This window comes from Heloderma suspectum, chromosome 13 (assembly GCF_057233095.1).
Source record: "Heloderma suspectum isolate Gila_16-S chromosome 13, 16-S_ref, whole genome shotgun sequence".
NCBI classification, from domain to species: Eukaryota; Metazoa; Chordata; class Lepidosauria; order Squamata; family Helodermatidae; genus Heloderma; species Heloderma suspectum.
In genome coordinates this window covers 7,044,479-7,064,810 of record NC_139470.1, presented here as the reverse complement: position 1 = coordinate 7,064,810, position 20,332 = coordinate 7,044,479, and the positions used below count along the sequence as shown (strand labels likewise).

General features: G+C 46.5%; 1 protein-coding gene across 25 annotated transcripts in view; it reads left to right on the top strand.

Annotated features, from left to right (window-relative positions):
* Positions 1–17,111, top strand: part of NCOR2 (nuclear receptor corepressor 2) — a 414,582-nt gene extending 397,471 nt beyond the window's left edge. For 21 of the 25 annotated variants that reach the window (XM_084819282.1, XM_084819284.1, XM_084819296.1 and 18 more), the window contains 10 exons: positions 1,060–1,613; positions 3,411–3,563; positions 4,732–4,880; positions 5,971–6,173; positions 7,692–7,832; positions 8,133–8,278; positions 9,265–9,318; positions 11,693–11,779; positions 13,698–13,874; positions 15,651–17,111. In XM_084819282.1, coding sequence (XP_084675408.1) covers positions 1,060–1,613; positions 3,411–3,563; positions 4,732–4,880; positions 5,971–6,173; positions 7,692–7,832; positions 8,133–8,278; positions 9,265–9,318; positions 11,693–11,779; positions 13,698–13,874; positions 15,651–15,829 — 1,843 coding nt within the window. In that variant the 3' untranslated portion in view covers positions 15,830–17,111. Of the gene's footprint in view, positions 1–1,059; positions 1,614–3,410; positions 3,564–4,731; positions 4,881–5,970; positions 6,174–6,692; positions 7,833–8,132; positions 8,279–9,264; positions 9,319–11,692; positions 11,780–13,697; positions 13,875–15,650 lie in introns of those variants that run through there. The other 4 variants (XM_084819299.1, XM_084819300.1, XM_084819298.1 and 1 more) reach the window with 4 other exon arrangements.
* Positions 17,112–20,332: the final 3,221 nt, after the last annotated feature.

Below are 20,332 nucleotides of genomic sequence, written 5' to 3'. Positions count from 1 at the left end.
TAAAAGGCCTCCAAGGCAGCTTACAGCAACAATTAAAATGCAAATCTTACATAAAACAACAATAAATACCATAGATGAGAGCATAAAAACAAAACCAGATGACACCTCAACATAGCAGGAGTAAAACTCAAAGGTCTGGTGAAATAAAAGTGCCATCACCATTTGCCTAAAGGTCAGGAGACAGAGGTGGGGAGGGCAGCAGGTTTCAGTTCTATAATCCAAGTGCCATGATTGAAAAATGAGGGATGGTGGGGAGAGAGGGAGAATTTCCTCTCTTTCTCCTAGTAGTGATGCCAAGGGTCTGTCAGTAAAGCCAATCAGCAGGAGGTTCAGGACAGACAAAATAGCTATCAGCCCATAATAGCTAAATTGAACCACATGACACACAGAGGTTCAATTTAGCTACCAGTTGCCAGGGACGAAACAACAAAGAAAGTGATCTCCTTCATGCTCCAATTGTGCATCTCTCTGGCTGCTATTCCAAACAGGTTGCTGAACTAGATGACCCTTTGGTTCTTAGCTCTCCATGGGTCAAGTAGGTGCCACCATCTCAGACTTGGAGCTCATCATGATTATTGTTGTTGCTGTTGTTTAGATTTCTTAGTTGCCTTTCTAAAAAAAGACTCAAGGCAACTTACAAATTAAAACATACAAAATTTCAAACAGCTACAAGAATTATCCATTAAAATATAACCACTCCATAAATGACAATGTTGGTGCCAGGCAGGCCTTGCCGGGGAGAGCATTCCAGAATTGGGGAGCCACCACCGAGAAGGCCCTCTCTCTTGTCACCATCCTCTGGACCTCCCTTGGAGGAGGGCTTACGATGTTGATGGTTGGGTATGGGTAGGATCATATCCAGGTAGGTTCATATTGTAGCTGGCCACATTCATAGAAAAGAAGGTAGCCGCTGGAGACGGTTGGCTTGTTCTCTGTGGAAAGAAACGATAACAATAATAGCCACATATAGATTTAGACAGTGCAGGTGGCATGGTGGAATATGAGATATTGTCCTCCCCGCCCCCCAGCAGGCCTCTGATTTTGCCTTCTGCTCTTCAGATCCTCCGCCTCTACCACCACCACATCACCAGTTCGCTCTTCGGGCTACTCCTCGGCGTCATCCATGCGCAGCTCCGTCAGTGGCATGGATAGCTACACATCCATGATGGAAACAGCCCACATACAGAAGGAGGCCTCCAGGGTCCAAGATGCCAAAACAGAACGACCTCAGACTGACAACCACCTATTCCCCTCAAAGCTGCCCTCTGGGGCAGGCCTAGAACAGTCACCTTCGCCCATTAAAGCCATGGAGCCCAGGACTTTGCCCTCCTCCGGGCCAGGCTCGACCCACCCGTATAGCAGAGGACAGGGGAAAAGCCAGCCTCAGCATCACGCACCCCTGGACCAGTCGCTGCATGCAGTTCCGGCGAGTGAGCAGCAGCCCAGTAGAGAAAAGAGTAAACCCTTTTCAGTACAGGAACAGGAGCTCCGAGCACTCGGTAAGACCACCATGACAGCGGCCAGCTTCATAGATGTGATTATCATGCGTCAAATTTCTTGCGATAAGGGGAAGCGAGAGAGAAGCTCGCTAAATAACAACGCCAATAGTGATGGTAAGAAATGGGGGGGGGAGCGGGGCGGTACTCCAAGTTTGTGGCCTTAAAAACGCACACAAATACATTAAACAAAGACCCTCCCTCCTCTAACCCATCATTCTTCTAAATTTAATTTTTGCATTTGCGGTGACGGCCCTGTTCTGTATCATGTGCAGATTCTAAGTGTTGTCTTGTATAAAAGCTGTCTTATCCGCCTCCGCCCCCCCCCCCCCACCCACCATCTTCATACCTTCTCAGATTTTTGCTTTTATTTCTTTTTGCTGGTTGTAGCTATCATGCATATTATTCAGTTCCTGGTGTGTCGCTGTGGTTGTGATGGAAAGTGGACAGTGGTCCAAGCAGGATGGAGGGGCAGGAAGGGATTTGGAAAGTGAGGCAGCTGAGGGAACATGCGAATGAAAACGCAATGGACAACAGCGTAGATTTGCACCACAGTTTTGGATGATGGGCCTTATATCGTGGTTATTCTCTGGCCCAAAATCCAAATCTGTGTTTTGAGAATACGTTGCATGATTGGCCTTATTTGTGTGATGCCCGTCCACCACAGCATGCGAGTTATGTCTTTGGCATTGGCCAGGAGTGCAAGAGCAGGGGTGAAGAACATAGGCTATTGCCTGAGGAAGACTAGAACAGGTGTCCGTGGCAGTGACCGTGATCCTGCTCCTCAGCTCTTACAGGTCTGACTCTGTCGCAAAGAGCGTTTCTGTGTCTTTGAACTTCCTAGGTCTGAAGCAGCCTTCCCCAACGTGATGCCCTCCAGATGTGTCAGACTGCCACTCCCAGAATCCCCCAGGAGAGCACCAGGGTGGGGAACCTGGTCTAGAACCATCTCCTGGTCTAGAACCATCATGTTCAAATGAATGCTACGATTTCAGAATGACCAAGCTCTGGGCTGTGTTCATGTGCAGAATACAATATAGTTCTGTTTACCTCTGCCAGTGGATGTCTTTTGAGAGCTAAACAGCCTGTCAGAAAACTAAGCCATTTAATAGCACTGAGGAAACTCCTTTGAGTTGAGCCCGGAAGCAGTTCGGCCCACTTTGCCACTGAAATAGCACCGGGGTGATACAATCATAACATTCCATCCCAGACAACACTTCTGGCTGCTGCAATTGAAGCTTCCAGACATTTTTCAAAGGCAGCCACGTGTAGAGCCTGTTGCAATAATCTAGCCTGGGCACAAATAGAGCATGAACGACAGTGGCCAGGTCCAATTTCTCCTGAGTAGGGATGCAACTGGAGTGCCAGCCAAACCTGATAAAAAGCAAAGTCCTCTATAGTAAGACCGAGTAGTCGAGCAGTTTGAGATCTAAGGATGCAGATGCTTCCAGCTGTAACAGAACATTCATTTGCTTCTAAGTTGCTGCTGTGATATATTGCATTTCGCTCAAGAGCAGGCCACATTTTGCCCTGAACTTCTACGCAGTGTTGCTTCTGGTTTGCCAGCCTGGTTTTCTATCTACTAAGGAGGTATGTTAGCCACATTTTATCTTCACTGAAAAGCAGATGCATTTGCCGGTATGTCTCTCCTCCTCCTCCTTCCCCGTCGGTAAGTGTCAAGTGTCCCCCCGCTGCATAGGTTAGAGCATGCACACAAATTGTGTCGGATCACCAGGTACCAAGCAGGGAGGGAAACCACAGTAGCTTTTTGTGGATGTAAAGCAAGTCTTTAAGGGTTTTTTCCCACCCATTCTGTTGAATCCAACATGAAGTTTTTGCAACAGCCGCAATAATGCTTAGAAGGAAAGAGTGTCATCTCCACTTAAGACCCTCACTCTCTTTTATGCCCTTCAGGTTTCCCTGGAAGCTACAGCCCCAATGACATAGAACCAATAAGCCCTGTGAACTCACCCAGCATGCTCCATGAGAAAGGGACGAAGCTGTCCCAGGATATTGAAAAAGGGCGCGGCGGAGGAGGGGAGCATGACCTGCGGACAAAGCAGCCAGGTGAAGAGGCTTTCCTGCTTCCACGGCAGCCTGGAGAGGAACTCCTGTCTGGCCCAATCCTGGCTGCCTCTGATGTGGGCAACCTTTGCAGCCCCTAGGGCGGCTTGCAGGGGTGGGGCGGAGGGTCACGCCTGTGGGCCTGCTGGTGGGGTGGAGAGTTTAATGCCTCTCCCCCACCCCCAGCAACCTCTGCCTTGGGATCGTTGGGAAGGGGTGAAGTTCAACCTTCTCCCCTTCCCCAAGATCTTGAGCCAGATCGCTGGTACGGGGGCGGCAGGGGGAGGTTAAAGCCTCTCCCCCACTCCCTAGCTATCCTGAGCCAGATCACTATTGGCAGCCAGGAAACCACAGTCTGCATTCTGATCGTTGGGAAGGAGATGAGAGTAAAACCTCCGGCAATAGCAACGAGGGAACAGTTATCTCTGATCAGCTGAGATGTAGAGGAAAGTGGAGGGGCTCCAGTGAGCCTCAGGTTGCCCATATGTGTCGCACCTCTATGATACGTAGGTTGCCAAAGTTGTTTTCCCCATTCACACATTGTATTTGTATATGTATGCTTAAAAAGAACCTTAGCTGTGCACCTAAAGACTGCCCTGTGTGACTATAGAGCATTTACTACCTGCATTGCAACTTTACGAAATTGGAGTGAACTTGTAGCTCATTTAGTTTATTTAATATTTACATCCCATTTTTCTGTCGCAACAATAATCAAAGCAGCTTAACAATAAAATAACCAAAGGCGCTTACTCAGAATGAAATATAAGCACAAGCTACTACATGAGAGGTTATTTATTTCATTTTTTAGTGTTTATTAGTCACCACTCTGCACAAGGACTCCCAAGGCAGCATGTAACATTTATGTTCTTGTTGTCTGTAGTCCTCAAATAAAGTACAACCATCCTTGTAAAATGCTTGACATGGCATCCCAGCTGTGTCAGAAAGGCTGACATTTGGCTTTTCCCTCTACTTTGATTATAAGCAAGGGATTCTTTTTCTTGACTTTAAAAAAAATTGAGAATTGAGAAGACTGCTTATGCGAGATGGTAGGTAGGTAGGTACGTAGGTGGGTGGATGGATGATTGAAAGAAGCATGTATCAGACTAGGATGAATGTCAGATGTTTCAACTCCTCCTGCGCTATTGTGCGCATGCTTCTGTTTTCCCCACAGGTCCCCTCAAGCCTTCCGTAACAGAAATGTCACACATGCAGCAGCTCCACCAGCTTCCCGAAGGTCGGCAGTCCCCAGTCCAGCCTTTCCAGGGATCACAGAATGCCAAAGGCCACCAACGAGTCGTCACCCTGGCTCAGCATATCAACGTAATTAGCGCTGTTCTTCCAAATGGATGTTGCACAGGGCAGTAGTTTGGGGGATGGCCCATTCCGTGTCTATTTGGAAAGAGCCAGTCACATAAAGCCTTGTAGTCCCAGGCTGGGTTTGGACACGGCTGCTGTAAACGTGACCATTTTCCATTGGGAGGAATTATCCATGCCACTTTCTCAAAGACAAATCCATGAAATGGATAGTCTCTCCTCCAAAGCTCGGCGTAGATGACATTGAGTAAGTGGCGTGGCTAAATCTGTTCAGGCAAAATGTTTCACACAGATGCTCCCCTTTCAATGTAACCCTTCTGCAGGTTTAGAATATTATGTTGGAACAGCTGTTTAGTCAGCCCAGGCCTCAAAGAGCTATTCACAAACCCCCAAATGCAATTAATTACTGTTGGGGGGAGAGTCTTTTTCTGCCCTTTCCAGGCTGTCAACCTAAAACCTAGCAATAAAAGTTACCTGCCCAAAATGGGGAATATTTTGTTTCTGTACCCAGAATTGGGGATTTGTTGCCAAATATTCAAAACTGGGTATCCTCTAGCTCAGTGATTTTCAGACCATGTGGTTCTGGGGAGCCCTGGAGCTCTTTGGAACCTGACCAGGGGTTCCGTCCGCAATGAGCAGATCAATAATGGCAGGCAGACAGGTTTCCTTTAAAAGCAGCCCTCTGCTACTGAGCTTCGCCTGCAAGATGCAACTACAGGAGCATGTTGGGAGTGTCCTGCAATGCACTCTTAGGTCTCTCTTTGAAATAAGAGGCCCAATTTTTTGTTTAATTGAGTGATTAATCTGTCATGGCTCTAGCACAACCCCGTGGAGGCCTGATAATTGTGGGTGGTCTTTCCTTGTTCTGTGGGAGCCCTTCTGGGGTTTTGCTTGTGGGAACAATGCAGGAAAAGTACACAGCACCCCTCCAGGCAGCTACATGGACCAGCCTGCAGGTCACTAATGCTCGGCCAGGACCTTGGAGTGAAAGCACCTGAGTTCCGTCAACATCTCAAGACCCTCCTCCCACCAGATTGCATGGGCTGCACAAGGCATGATCCAGTGCCCAAAACAGAGCTATGTTCTCTTCTTACAGGAAGTTATCACACAAGATTACACACGCCACCATCCCCAGCAGCACAACTCCCATATCCAGACCCCAGTGTATTCCTACACAGGGACTCCGTGTCCTGTGCTGGATCTCCGACGAACTCCCAGTGAAGCTTATATCCAGCAGCAGCAGCAAATGGAGCACTTCCCCACCTCAAGGATCTCTCCAGAAAGTGAAGGAAGCAAAAGGTGAGGTTGTTCTGTCCTTGTCTTTTGCCACTAGCTTCCTGTTGTGTGGGTTTCTGTCTTGCCCTGTCCCGATACGTCTCAGGTGATTGACAAATGGAGGGATTGTGATCCAGACAGAGTTATGCACTTTAAAGTTCCACTGGTTTCGTGGGGAGAGAGGTAGGCACAGGCTTCACTTGCCTGTTGAAGTAAATGGGATTTAAAATCAGTTACATCGTGTTCATGGAATAGACATGGTAAAGCATCACCTCTCAGAAGGCTTTGTGCCATCTTTTCCTCCTTAACAGATTTTTTTGTGGAAAGAAAAAAAGACAGAACAACTGGTAGGAAGACATGGGAGGTTTACCAGATATAGGTGATGACATCTGGACTGTTGCTCTCATGTCCTGCTTGTGGGGTTTCTGTGGGCATCTTGTTGGCTGCTGTGTGAACAGAATGCTGGACTAGATGGACCCTTGGTCTGATCCAGCAGGGCTGTTCTGATGTCCTTATGACTGCCTGTAAAATTCTGTTAATTAGGCTGGGCGATTGCAGGATAAAAGCCTCATCTGCATAAAACCCCTGACCTGCCAACAGAAGAGAAGAGAAGGGGTAGCACTTGGCATGGACCTGGGCTCCATAGAGAGCTGAGCCCCAGGATCCTCCTCCTCGGCTCTCGCACTCTCACTAAGAGTGAGTGACACTCATCACGCAAACCTCCCTCCTAACAAAATCTAAACTGCTGAACTTTGGCAATCAAAAGCTCATTCAGACGAAGGGAGGAGGCTTTACAATACTTCTGGAAGCAGCTAAAACTTGGACGTTGGTGAGTCTCCACAGTAACGGAGTTCCAGAACTGCAGGATCTTCACGTGCTCTCCCCTTATGGGGCTCAACAATGTACCGGTGTTACAGATTGGAGAATGCCCTCAGAGAGCTCCCACGTGTTGCTGCAATGAGCAGCAGTAACCAGCGAATAAGAAGCAGTCCATTAAAGAAGCCCACCTAGAGCAGGGCCTTGGAGCAGCCATCCCCAACCTGGTGCCCTCCAGATGTGTTGCACTCCATCTGGAGGGCACCTGGCTGAGGAAAGCTGCCTTAGAGCTGCCCTTGATATTTAGACTCAGTGGTTGCTCTGCCTGCCTTGGACTAGCATTTATGAGAACAGTTCTCATTCTTTCTCTTCCCCACCACAATGTGGTTTGCGGGCTTTGACTGTGGGTACTAATCTCCCATGAAGACATTCTTACAGAAGTGCCCAAGGTCAGTGTGAGGAGATCATGACAGGACACAGAGGAGAAAGCATTTGCTGCTGTCTCCGACCTATTTACGATCCGTAGGTTTCGTGACGTGCCCTTTTTCTGGCCGCACCCTACCCACCCTACTCTTCAGCGCTCGATTTCTTCCAGTCAAATTCTGCCACTTCTCGGTCTGCTCAGCGAAGTGCTGCTGTGCCCTCCCTTTGGCTTCCCCCTGCTTTGTTGCGTCAACCGAAAAAGAGAGCACCGTGGCTCACATGGTCTTGCTGCTGCTTCCTCAGGTCTCCTGAGCAAATCAAAGCACCTGCTTCCGACAACTGTATTGAACCCATCTCTCCGCCAGATGGAATGGGAGAACCCGATCATGTGCGAAATGCCCCATATCCCATCCTCTATCGAGAAGGAGAACAGCTGGATCAGAGGTAACACAGGTGGCAGGACAACTGAGTTGTCTAGGGAGTTTGATCATGTCATGCTGTGTCTCTGAATTTTTCCCCTAGTGATTTTTGTCACAGGGAGAGAAAAGAGGGTTCTTACGAACGTTACAGAAGCATGTATGTCCAGACTTTTAGCATGGAAGTCCTAGTGGGTTGGGGGGCTGGCCACTTGCTCTTTTAGAGAGAAAACCTTGGGTACATTTTGTGATTAGGGCTCTCTAGACAGAACGGATTGTGTTGGTATGCCCACAGCAGCAGCTCTTTGACAGGCTTTCAATCATGCAGGATGGGCTCCAAATCTCCAGGAAACAACGTACAGCCGCCAGCCTTCTTCAGCAAACTGACAGAGAGCAATTCAGCCATGGTGAAAAACAAGAAGCAAGAGATCATCGAGAAGCTCGGCACAAACAATCGGAGCAAGGCAGAATACAGTAAGGACTTCTGACACTTGGGCTCTTATTCCCGTAACTGGTTGAGGGGAAGGAGCAATCCACCAATGGTTACAATTAGGGCTGCAATGCTGAGTTAATTAACCAGTTAGATTTAATCGATTAAAACATTTCAATCGACGGATCGGTCAGCATATTTTAAGTCAATTATTTTTTATTCAAGTATGCCTAAAAACTGCAGGTGGAAGTGCCATCCTTAGAAGAGGCATTCCTTCCTGTGTGTGAACAGGGAATGCTTTTTCTAAGATGATGCCTGCTGAGATGCATGTATCTATCATCAAACCACAAAAAAAGCTTTCTTTCAAATTACTGCTTTTTCTCATGTGCAGGTTTATGCCAATGTAATTAGGTGGCAGTTCTAGTTACAGTTGCTAAGAATGTCATAGGTCAATCAATGCTTTTAGCCCAAACTAAATCTGACTCAGCCAAGTGGCTGCTTTCAACCCTCCACCATACTGGACTGACCTCTGGAGTCCCAACTGCCATGGATGGGTTTGTATTAGAAATGCTTCTCATCCGTTCATTAACTATAGATAGAATAGGCAGGCTGTATTTTAATTTAGCCTAGCACTGTGCAGTTGCTCATAATCTAATCCGAGACCCTCTCAAAACAATGACAGGAGACTTGAAAGATGTTCCTCTTGATATCACCGTTATCCCAACCCTATCAAGATGGCTTTGTCAAGGACTTAGATCTGAGTCCTGCAGCCCCTTGCTTGCTTGCATTCTTTTATAGGGGTGTGTGAAATGGACAGTACCTTGCATCTGGTGAGATGTTCTGTTTCAAGGACAATAAACCCTGTTCCAACGTATTTGCTCTAAGATAAAGTATTGGGCTGCCAGGATCTTCTCCTGATGGGATAGCTGAGAGTTTTGCAATAGTGCAGTTAATGTTACAAATCTGCAATTAGCCTTCTTGGGATGCTGTTCATGCTTAAAAGTGTCTCTCTTGCCATCCTCCCCTGCAGATGTTGGACAACCTGGAACAGAGATTTTCAACATGCCAGCCATTACTGGAACAGGTAACTGTTGGGCTTCCTCTCCATCCTGCGTCTGACTCTCCCCTGCATTCCACACAGAATTTTGCAAGCCATGTCAAAACACCCTCAAATAATTTAGGCATTATTTATGCAACAATGAATAGTGGGGCTGATAAACTTGTTCAGCATTGAGGTTGGGCTTATAATTGCTGGCTGCCACCTCATTGCTGACCCCTATCAGACCCTGTGAATACAAGACAGCAGAAAAATGTGTGGGAGGGGAGGTAATTTTTTAAAAATTGCATGGGAGTGGTTGTTAATGAACTTCCTCTGAAGCTGTGTGGAAAACTGGGAAGTCAGTCAGAGTGGAGGATACATCATAGGTTGGATTATTATTATTATTATTATTATTATTATTATTATTATTATTATTATTTATTTAGTTTACACAGAACACCCCTTCACTTCCATATTGCTCAGTCTCTCTCAATTACTTTATTTTTTATTGTATTGTATTGGTCGCTCTTTCCCTGGGAATGATTGGCGAGCAGCTGACCCACAGTGCCTCCTCTGGTCTTTGTGCATTGCTGCACCATAACTGCATGGCTTCTGATGACTCACACTTGCAATACTGAAACACACACACACACAACACTCGGCTTGTCTCCCGTTAGGAGCCTCTTCATCTCACAGTCGCCACTCTGAGACAGTGAAATCAACCTGGAGGGATTGGGGTGGGACTGTGGGAAATTCACGTAGCAGGATAAAAGGTATGACGTCCATGTACACTCAGGATGGAAAAGGTAATAAGAAGCCCCTACCAGATTATATATCTGCAGTTTCTCCCATGAGGCATTGAAGCTGGGAGTAATCCACTGCCTTCTGCGTCTTGTTTTGTAGCCTCTTTTTTCTAGCAATGAGGATAACACCTCAGCATTTTTTAAAATAGAATCACCAATTTAAGAAGTGAATGGCAAAAGAGAATCAGAGACATTCCCTCTGATGAGAAAAAAAACTCTCTAGATAAGAGAAACTTCTAACTTGAAAAATGCATTTCTTCTATTAGAATTTCTTTCCACTGTATTCACTTGGATTAAAGCTTTTACTGAGATTATTTTTAGAATTAAGACGCTCGTACAGTCAATCAGCCTGCCCTAGAGTGAGCTTTTTCTGGGTCAGCTGTATCATCCTGCCCAAGTGGGAAGGAATACTTGACCATATATCAGAAACTGATGTGTGTGTGACACAGTTGTCTGTAGACACCCAGTCTCTCACTGACACTTGATGGTTGCAAAGGGCTGGATGTGCCTGATCTCGTCTGATCTCGAAAGCTAAGCAGGGTCAGCCCTGGGTAGTCCTTGGACGGGAGACCTCCTGGGAGTAAGGCTTCCTGCATTGAGCAGGGGGTGGGACTCGATGGTCTTGTAGCCCCTTTCCAACCCTATGATTCTGTGATTCCTCAGCACTTCGACCTCTCACCTCCTTGCGACATCTGGAAGTTAAGTTCCATAGTTCACAACAGGAACGCAGCCTGAATGTTCTTAGCATCCACAGTCTCCCTGGAAGCACATAATTCCTTTGCAGATCTGTAGCAGTTCACTCCCAGAGAATTTTCCACCATGCAAGCATCGCTTGTGAGTGAGCATGCATTATAGTTAATGCTGCTCTATTACTATTATGCCCAGCCAGGACTGTCCAGAACAGTGATGTCACATCACTGGGATGGTTGAAATTTCTCCACACAGAGCCCTCCATTTCTGACCTGGCATGGCCAGGCAGCTGCAGGTGCTGCTGCTGCTGGTGATTTGTGTGAGCCCAGCATCACACTCATTTTTTCCTGTTTGCCCAGCTTGCCACTAAACAGCACCCTGTCAATGGGGAAGCACCAGGAGGTATTTTCTTCTCCCTGCCCCGCCACCCTGGTTGCTCCATCTGGAGGAACTTCAGGCATTCAGACCATTCCAGCATCAATGCATCATGCAGCAACCATGTCCCAAGACAAGCCTCCTGGGGTGAACATGCAGCTGGCACCACCACCTTTAACCATGGGGAAGAAACTGTGCGCGTGTGGGTGTGCGTGGGTGTGTGGATGTGTGTGGTGTATACATGTGTGTGCGCGTGTGTGTGGCATTCCAGAAACAAAAACCCGTAAGTAGTTTTTGTTTCTCTTTGGCATCCCTGCCACCTCCTTGGGAGCAGGCAAGGAGATGACTGTGCCGCAGGGGTTTGGGGAAACGGATAAGACAGCCATGATGGAGTTTGTTGCTTTGCAAGAATGTGCTGACTGTTTGTTTCTTCCCTTCTCCCTTGTTGCCTTTCCTCCTTCCCCCCCCCCACCCAATTTCTTATTTGGTTCCCCACTTCCCCAACCAATTTCTCCTCCTCCCTCCCTCCTTTCTCCTTCCACACCTCCCAGGGTTAATCAGTTGTAGGAGCCAGTCGGTCCAAGAAAATTCCAGTACCAACATGGGGTTGGAGGCAATTATTAGGAAGGCCCTAATGGGTAAATATGATGAGCAGTGGGACGAGCGCTCTCCTCTCAGTGCCAATGCTTTTAACCCTCTGAATGCCAGTGCAAGCTTGCCCGCTGCTATGCCTGTAACCGCTGCTGACGGACGGATTGACGACATGCGGTCCTCCTTGCCAGGTCTGCAGCTCTTCCCCACCTTTAACACCCCTGTTCGTTGTGTTATTAATCCTCTCTGTGTCTTTTCAATGGTTTCATGTCCTTCCTGACCCTTTTCACTTTAAGCTTTGGGCATTTTCTTGTGTATTAGTTTCTTACAATTTTGCTGATTAATCCCCAATTCTTTTTTTTTTGATAAGCACTTCAATTTGATAGGCTGAAAGTGCCATTTTGCTTCCTCTAAAATACTGATAAATTGTGCTGTCCCTACTTTTGTCCTCTTTTGTTTTGATTTATAATTTCCTTCCTACATTGGCAGAAAGGGTAGATGGTTAAAAACATTGGGGTGGAGAAATGAAAAAGAAGCACAACTCGCAACCTCTTTGGGGAATAGTTAGGAAGGGCCAAGGTAGAGGATATATATGGACAGTGAGAAGGGAGGCAGCAAACTAGATTTGTTTAAGACTAAGGAAAAACTATGTGTTTATGTACAGCTGCATACTTACATTATTGGTGTACTGGATGACTGTGTCAATATTATCTTCAAATGACCTGTGAAAAATGTCCACGGTTTTTGCATTTTGCTCTTTTTGTCAGTTACGTCCCACCCTCAAAGAAAAAGAAGAGGTCATTTTTATCCATCTCCCACTACTGCCTTGCCCAGTCCAGCTAAGGAGATCCCTGTGTGTGACAGCAGCCTTCTGTGAACATACTGTGAACAGGAACATGTTGGCTGTGCATCCAGCTGCAGGTGCTGCCCATCTCCACTGTGTTGCTTTCAGCGGAACAGTGCGCTTGGGTGCCCATCTCAACAGGGATGTATGTTTGGAAGTGCATCTGAGCATGCAGTCCATTGAAAGCAATACAGTGCATGTTGATCGGACCTGCGCTTGGGCACAACTTTGACCTTGGAGAGCACATTTCCCTGTGGTGTCCAATTCACAGATGGGAACCAAGGCTAAGGGCACAATGCTATGCATGTTTAGCCAGAAAAAAGTCTTACACCTCCCAGCATCCTCTACCCAGCATGTCTGAGCATGCATAGCATTGCAGCCTAAGAGATTTAACTTCCCAAACTCATTTCTCCAGTCCACAGCAACCTGCCCACAATCTATTTATTTATTTCTGAATCACCCCCTCCATTCAGCGAGTGCTTGAGGTACTTTACAGTAAAACCATACAAACAATAAAATGCAACGATTCCAAACAACACTAAAAGTAAACTGGTTTCTCCTGTTTATATTTCAGTAAAACAGGAGAAACATTCTAAAATCAAAGAGCAGCATTATTCAGTAAAAGCTTGGCAGAGCAGAATAGTTTTTTTTACCAGCTGTCTAAAGGCCAATAATGAAAGTCAAATGATCACTGTATGTAGCTTCTCAACGGGGTCTACATTTCCATAAATGCCTGGCCTTTATGAGATGTCAAAAGGAAAGGAAACTCCCTGTGATTTTATGTAGCCTGTTTTAGGAGTTATTGCCTCATTTCACCCTCATTCCAGCCCTGTGAGGTGTGTGGTGGTGGTTTTAATTTTACACGTTAGGAAACTGAGGCTGCAGTAGCAACTTGACCATTGGTTAAATTCATTGCTAATTTGCGGGGGGGGGGGGGTTATACTATGTTTCCCAGCTTTCTAAATCTACCCTGCTATCTGCTAAGCCTTGTTTTTCTGTTCCTGTCATGATAAAGCCCCTTTTAAGGTACCTCTTGTTGGGGCACCAAGCCCACCCCAACTGGTGCCATTTCAGAACATCTGACCATCAGTGGGTTGTTTAAAAGATGCTTCTTTTGCCAGGAGGAGGGAAGCCAAAGATTGCTGCCAGAGCAAACAGTCGTAAGGCCAAGTCTCCAGGACCGGGCCTGTCCTCCGCAGAGAGGCCACCGTCCGTTTCGTCTGTTCACTCAGAGGGAGACTGTAACAGGAGGACACCTCTCACCAACCGCGTCTGGGAGGACAGGCCATCGTCTGCAGGTAAAAGAGTCTGTCTGTCTGTGCTGCATCAGCTATGCCCCGTGGCTAGAGACTGAGGCATGCAGCCAGCAAGCCTTAGCAAGCATGAAGATGGAGGGAAATGAATTTCAGGGAGCCAGAGTCATCTGTGCCAGTAGCCAGTAAAGCCCCATCCAGGCATTAGAAGACTCGAAGCTGCCCCCAAAGCTCAGCAGAACAGTCACAGCGTAGCACTGGCAGCTGCTGACCATGTTAGCCAAAATCAGAATCTTGTATTCTAGCCCATATGTTAATTCCTTGATCAGCTCTCTGGCGCATCGTCTCTTTCTCATGACCCAGAGCAACGCGTGTTGGCTGTTCCAGGACCTTCATCCTGCCACAGCTTAGCCAGCCAGGTAGCTCCCTGTGGCATGGCTACAAATACAGGCTCAGCCCCCCACTTGAGCCATCCATAGCATCTCAACTTACTCCATTCACTGGACCCCTCATCACAGAGTTTCCTTCTTGCCCTAATTGAGATACTGATGCCCCTGGATCTCTGGCTAAACTCTCCATCACCTATGGGGCTCTTCATATTTCTCAACCGTCTATATGAAGGAAAGGATTAGCCATAGCTGTATTCTCCAGCCTGCACTTCGTGATTGCTCCATAGAGGAGCAGTGTTTCTAGCAACACTATGCACGCATGCATGACCCGTCTCGAGTATTTCCTGTTCTCTACATCATGTGTGCACAGTGCTGTCCTTTTAGGGCTAGTGAATTCAGGATGAGTGGCTGTGATGGATGGAACATGGAAAGCTGCCTTTTACTGAATTAGACTGCTGGGCCACCTAGCTAAGTATTCCCTACACTGACTGGCAGTGGCTCTCCAGGGCTCCAGACAGAGGTCTGTTAGCCCTTCCTGAAGATGCACGGATTGGATCTGGGCCTTTTTGCATGCAGCCCGTGTGCTCTGCCGCTGAGCTGCGGCCCTTTCCCAAAGGTATTCAAGCCTCCCTGTCAGGGACTTCAGCCCTGGTCTCCTGCATGACAGGCAGGAATACATTTGTTGTTGTTGTTCAGTCGTTCAGTCGTGTCCGACTCTTCGTGACCCCATGGACCATAGCACGCCAGGCCTTCCTGTCCTGCGCTCTCTCCCGGAGCGTGCTCAAGTTCATATTCATTGCATCTGTGATGCTATCTAGCCATCTCATCCTCTGCCGTCCCCTTCTCCTTTTGCCTTCAGTCTTTCCCAGCATCAGGGTCTTTTCCAGGGAGTTTTCTCTTCGCATTAGGTGGCCAAAATATTGGAGCTTCAGCTTCATTATCTGTCCTTCCAATGAGCACTCAGGGTTGATTTCCTTTAGGATGGACTGATTTGACCTCCTTGCAGTCCAGGGGACTCGTAAGAGTCTTCTCCAGCACCACAGTTCGAAAGCATCGATTCTTCGGCGCTCAGCCTTCCTTATAGTCCAGCTCTCACAGCCATACATTACTACTGGGAAAACCATAGCTTTGATTAGAAGGACCTTTGTCGGCAAGGTGATGTCTCTGCTTCTTACTATGCTGTCTAGGTTTGCCATAGCTGCAGGAATACATACCACTGTATTAATAAGGAAGTGCTTTCTAATGGCGGGGGAGAGCACAAGTGATGTTTGGGCCTGCGCCTCTGGAAAACAAAGTGTTGGGTCAGGAGAGGTGGGCGGATGGCTCTCGAGCAAAGACCGTTTCCTGAAGACCAAAGCATTTGTGAGCTTCTGGACTAGTGGTTGGGCAGCTCTTGACCTTTTCTTCTTCCCGTCCTTCTGTCCCCATGCAGGTTCAACGCCATTTCCATACAACCCACTAACAATGAGGCTTCCGACAGGCATCGTGACCGCCCCACCACCGGCAGCCTCCATTCCACAGGGCAACCTCAACAGCCAGCACCACGGGTGGGAAGAAGAGCCCAAACCACTGCTCGTCTCACAGTACGAGACCCTCTCGGACAGTGAATGAAAAGGGAGAGGAAGCAAGACGAGGGGGAAGACCAGTCACAACGAACAGATGGATCTGGTGGCTGCTGAGCCAGCCAGGGCCTGGGGACTCTGGCTGTCTGTCGCAGGCTGCGGCTGGCCTGGGCCGGCGTAGGAGCAGCGCTGTTCCAGTCAGCTGATATTTTTTGTCACATCTGGAAGGGGGGAATTGAAAATCTCTTCAGTTTAAAGCCTTAAAAACAACAGCAAGCAAATGGAGCCCATGCCAATCCTCTCTCCCAATTTGGTGCTGACTATCTTGAGCTATTGTGGCAAGAAATTTAACCAAGTCCATGTGGAGGGCAGGTGGGGAACCTTGGAGGTCCCCTGAGGGACTCCACCCAGTCACCGAACCTCAGTTACTAATACTCAGGGGATTCCCATCTGCTGCACCAATTCTGTCCTTCAGCCCAGCTGAGAGAGAGGAAGCCCCCTGGGAGAAGACGGTGTGTTTGGTTCACAAAGCCCTGCTGTGTGCTTCTTGTCTGTTCCAACCTCTGTAGCACATCCTTCTTGTGCACACTGTTGTGGCCTGTTAATCCAGTACTTGAAATAGGATTCATTCAACCACCCCTCCCCTTACCTCCTGTTTTGTCATCACAAGGGGCTACACCAGCGGAATTGCAGGTTGGGCATGTAGGAAAACAAATAAGAGTGGCCCTCCGGCAGAAGGATTGAGTTTCTTCTGTTTCTCACAGCTAATTAAGATGGTTCTCTTCCTTACATGCATCCATAGAAATGTAAGGGGAGTTGCTTGCCCAGCTGAACTTTCAACAAATAAGAGTTAGGCAGTAATGCTTTGGATGCAGGGGGCAGGCTGTGAGGTCGGAGGATACCCCCCCACACCCCAAAAAAGACTTCCTTTGGAGAAAGGAATGCTGGGTTTGAATAGTAATTGGAAAGAATTCCTCTATATGTAGTCTGTTGGCTATAGATGGAGGGCAGGCGGGTGAGGGAGGTGGTTGTTTTGAGTTTATTGTTTCTTAAAACAGTGCTAAGTATATGGTCTACAGGGTATATTTTTGATACCTTTGGCAAATGACGCCAGATGTTTTTGCGCAAGGAAGGACTTTAAAACAGTATTATATGCTGCTTTTTGGTCTCCACTCCTGTACAAAGAGGATTTCTATGTTGCGTGCAAGCGTTTGATGGGTTTGTCCATTGTATGGAAATGTCAAGAGGTAACTATGTTCCAACAAAATGGTTCTGTAATTCAGTAGAATGTATTAACTTAGTGGTTTTTTTTCAAAAAAAAGTATATATATAATATATTATATATATATTATATATATATATATATATATATATATATATATATATATATATATATATAATATAGTCACAACTGCAGGGCCCTTATTGCATATAGTAACACTCCAACATGGAGAGGGCAGTACTTTTCAAGTGAATTTGTCTCTTTTGGGAGGAGTGAGAGAGGCTAAGACACTCACAGGAAAGGGTAAACATGTATTTTTCTGACCCACCCGCAATGCTCTGTTCTCTATATTTGTGGGTGGGTGTGTTTTTCCCCTAATCCATTCTGTGATGCTGTCAGACGTTAAACCATGTGAGCATGGATACATTTCAAAGCATAACATTTTTGCTTCACTTTTTTCTCCATACTCCCCCCCCCTTCCTTTTTGCACGCTAGAAGGTAGAAGGAAGGCTATAAAACAGTGTTAGATATTTTTCATTCTGTGCACTAGAGGGAAAAGATCTGGACAGCAGCGTCTCTGCTGAAACAGACAACAGCCGTGTTATGCTAGCTGAGCAACTAGAGACAGCATCCAGGAAATGGCAGTATCACGTTGTCGTATTGTGTAAGTTTGTTTCTGCAGTGGACCTGTTATTTGTTTTCCTTCTCATCTTTCTTCTGCACTTCCCCCCAGTTTTTATGATGGAACAGCTGCTTGTTTCTTGTTACAGTACTTTAAAGACGCACACACATGCACACACAAACACAAACTGCTGTGCTTCCCAGGCAGTAGAACTTGTGTGTTTCAGTGCTTGAAAAAAGACGCAGGTTCTTTGCAAGAACATCTGCCGATAGAATCCATTCTATTTCCAACATCATCATGCAGCTTTCTGATACTGTAACACTTATTCCAATGGAGCTACAATTAATTCTATCAGAATGCCCCTTCCTCACCTCCATTCTTATGCCCTGCAAGGCTTGCCAACTGTTAGACTGCAAAACCACAATGCATAAGATGTCTGGGAAAGAGCTAGTGGCAGGTAAGCTGTGAAAAGAATGCTCAGGAAGTTGATCAAATTAACACACAGAGCTGCAGGGTGGAGTAGGAACTGCACAGCAATGCACTGATGTACCTTCCCAAGTGCTGCTTCCTCTTTTCAAGGATAAGCACTATGGTGATGTTCAGCGCAGGGCGCATGCGGATTGCAGGGGAGTAAAAGAGGATACCCACCCTTCCAAAATAAATCTTGTGGACATGCCCCCAAATTTTGCTCTATACTCACTTTGGAAATACTATTGAAATTCAGTGTCAGAAAAACAAATCAATAGAAGGCAGATAGAAACTGCCCTGAATGTTTTACCATGGGCCTGTGCCAGATGCTGTTTGCTCACCTTTTTCCTAGAAGCCTGCCTCAGGATACTGAAAGTTCTCACTAGACAAAAAAAAATAGTTGCTCAGAATCATGTTCATACTTTTCCCTCCCTGCCTTTTCTCTGTATTGCAATCCACGTTGTCTACATAAACAGTGAAATAATTTGCTCCTTTGCCCACACCTCATCTGTACTTATCGAAAGCATCATGACCCTGAACATAAGCAGCAGTTTTGTTAGAAAAGAAACAACCATCTAATTTCCACTAGTACTTTGCGCATGCATGCTGTTCTTGGCCACTGCGTCTTAACACGTTGTTTTATCATTTCATGCATACTGCTTTTGAGTGTTTTTAACAGAAAAGTGGTTAATAAATTTTATACTGAAATATAATTAGCCGCATGTGCCTAGGACATTCTTGCGAGAATGGAATGGCAGTGACACATGCTTTGTCAGTCTTAGCAAGATACGAGACCTGAGGTTTTGCCACCTTGGGTTAGATAATGCCACTTAATCACACTTCACTGTCACAAGAGCTGCAGTTCATAGTAGTGAAACCTACTCTTCCAGTGACGAAATACCCACTAACTCCACTGAGACAAGGAAAGACATTATCCTAATCTCTGACTGCCCAAGATGGGGGCAAAACAACTTGATGAGGGGAGCTGCAAGTTAGCTAGGATTGTATCCAGTGTCAGCAATGGTCAGTAACACAGATGCAGTTCCTGCCAGAGGTTGTTCAGTATAATTGACTATCAGTGTTAATTCCAGAAAGACATCTCTCCTGCCATCAGTTCAATCAGATTAAGTCTATAGTTCACTCTTACACAATCAGTCTCATTTGCAGTAAAATAATCATGGAAAAAAGAAAGTGTGTCCCCTGACAAGCCCAGTAATAGACAAAACAGCAGCCCACGTTCTCGTTGGAAAAAGTTTGCTTCATTATTTTGTCTGTCGCTATTTCAAATCAATATTGGGAACTTCCCTGGGAAGGTATCTGTGCAACTGCCCTCCCTGGACACTGCCGTTACTTTTGAGATGTATTCAAAGCTATTCATTCCATAGGAGTGGCCTCCCACATAATGTTTTTACCTACGTAAAGGTAATCTCCATGGTGTACCATGTGGAGAGTGTTTATTTTGCAATAAGTGCACAGATCAGGAAACCAATGTGTGTGATGGGCTCCTGACTTGTACCCTCATGGCAAAATAAATGCTTGTGTTGCATTTCACACACGCATCTCTCCACACTAAGATCATGTAAGAAAAACATTATGTAAAGTAGGCACAATTTCCTTTATACGTTAGTCAGTATCTTCAGAAAGCATCACTGGTTCAAATCCCCCTGGTTTAAAAACAAAACAAAAACAGGCCACATTTCTGTACACTTCCCGTCCATAAAAATCACAGCCTTGCCCACAGCAGAGCCATTTGCACAGGTCAGACAGGATTCTCTCACTGCCATCAAGGATTCCCCCCCCCCCCTTTGTTAGACCATGCTGCATTTGTGCTGCTTCACCTAGTCTTTCCTTGACATTCACAGCTTTGGAACACGATGCAACAGCATCTCCTGCCTGCTGTTTGTAAGTTGAAGTCATGTGTACATTCCACAAAGGGGATTTAGGAAAAGCCCCCTCCTCCCTTCCAAAAGGTTATTCCCACATTACCAGACGTTGTACATTCTCTGTACGTGTGTGTGTGTGTATATATTTATATATACTCTTGGGTTCTGTGTATGCATATTATTCCATTTGTGTGTGCATGTATAACAGGTACATACACACACATTTTTCTTGTGCCTGAATCAATGGCCTGGCACATATCCGTGTGCGTGCATGCATGCACAAGCCAGATCTCGGTAAAACTTAATTCACTTCAGTTCAACCAAATGCAGACGAGTGTCGTCCACATTGACTGTTAG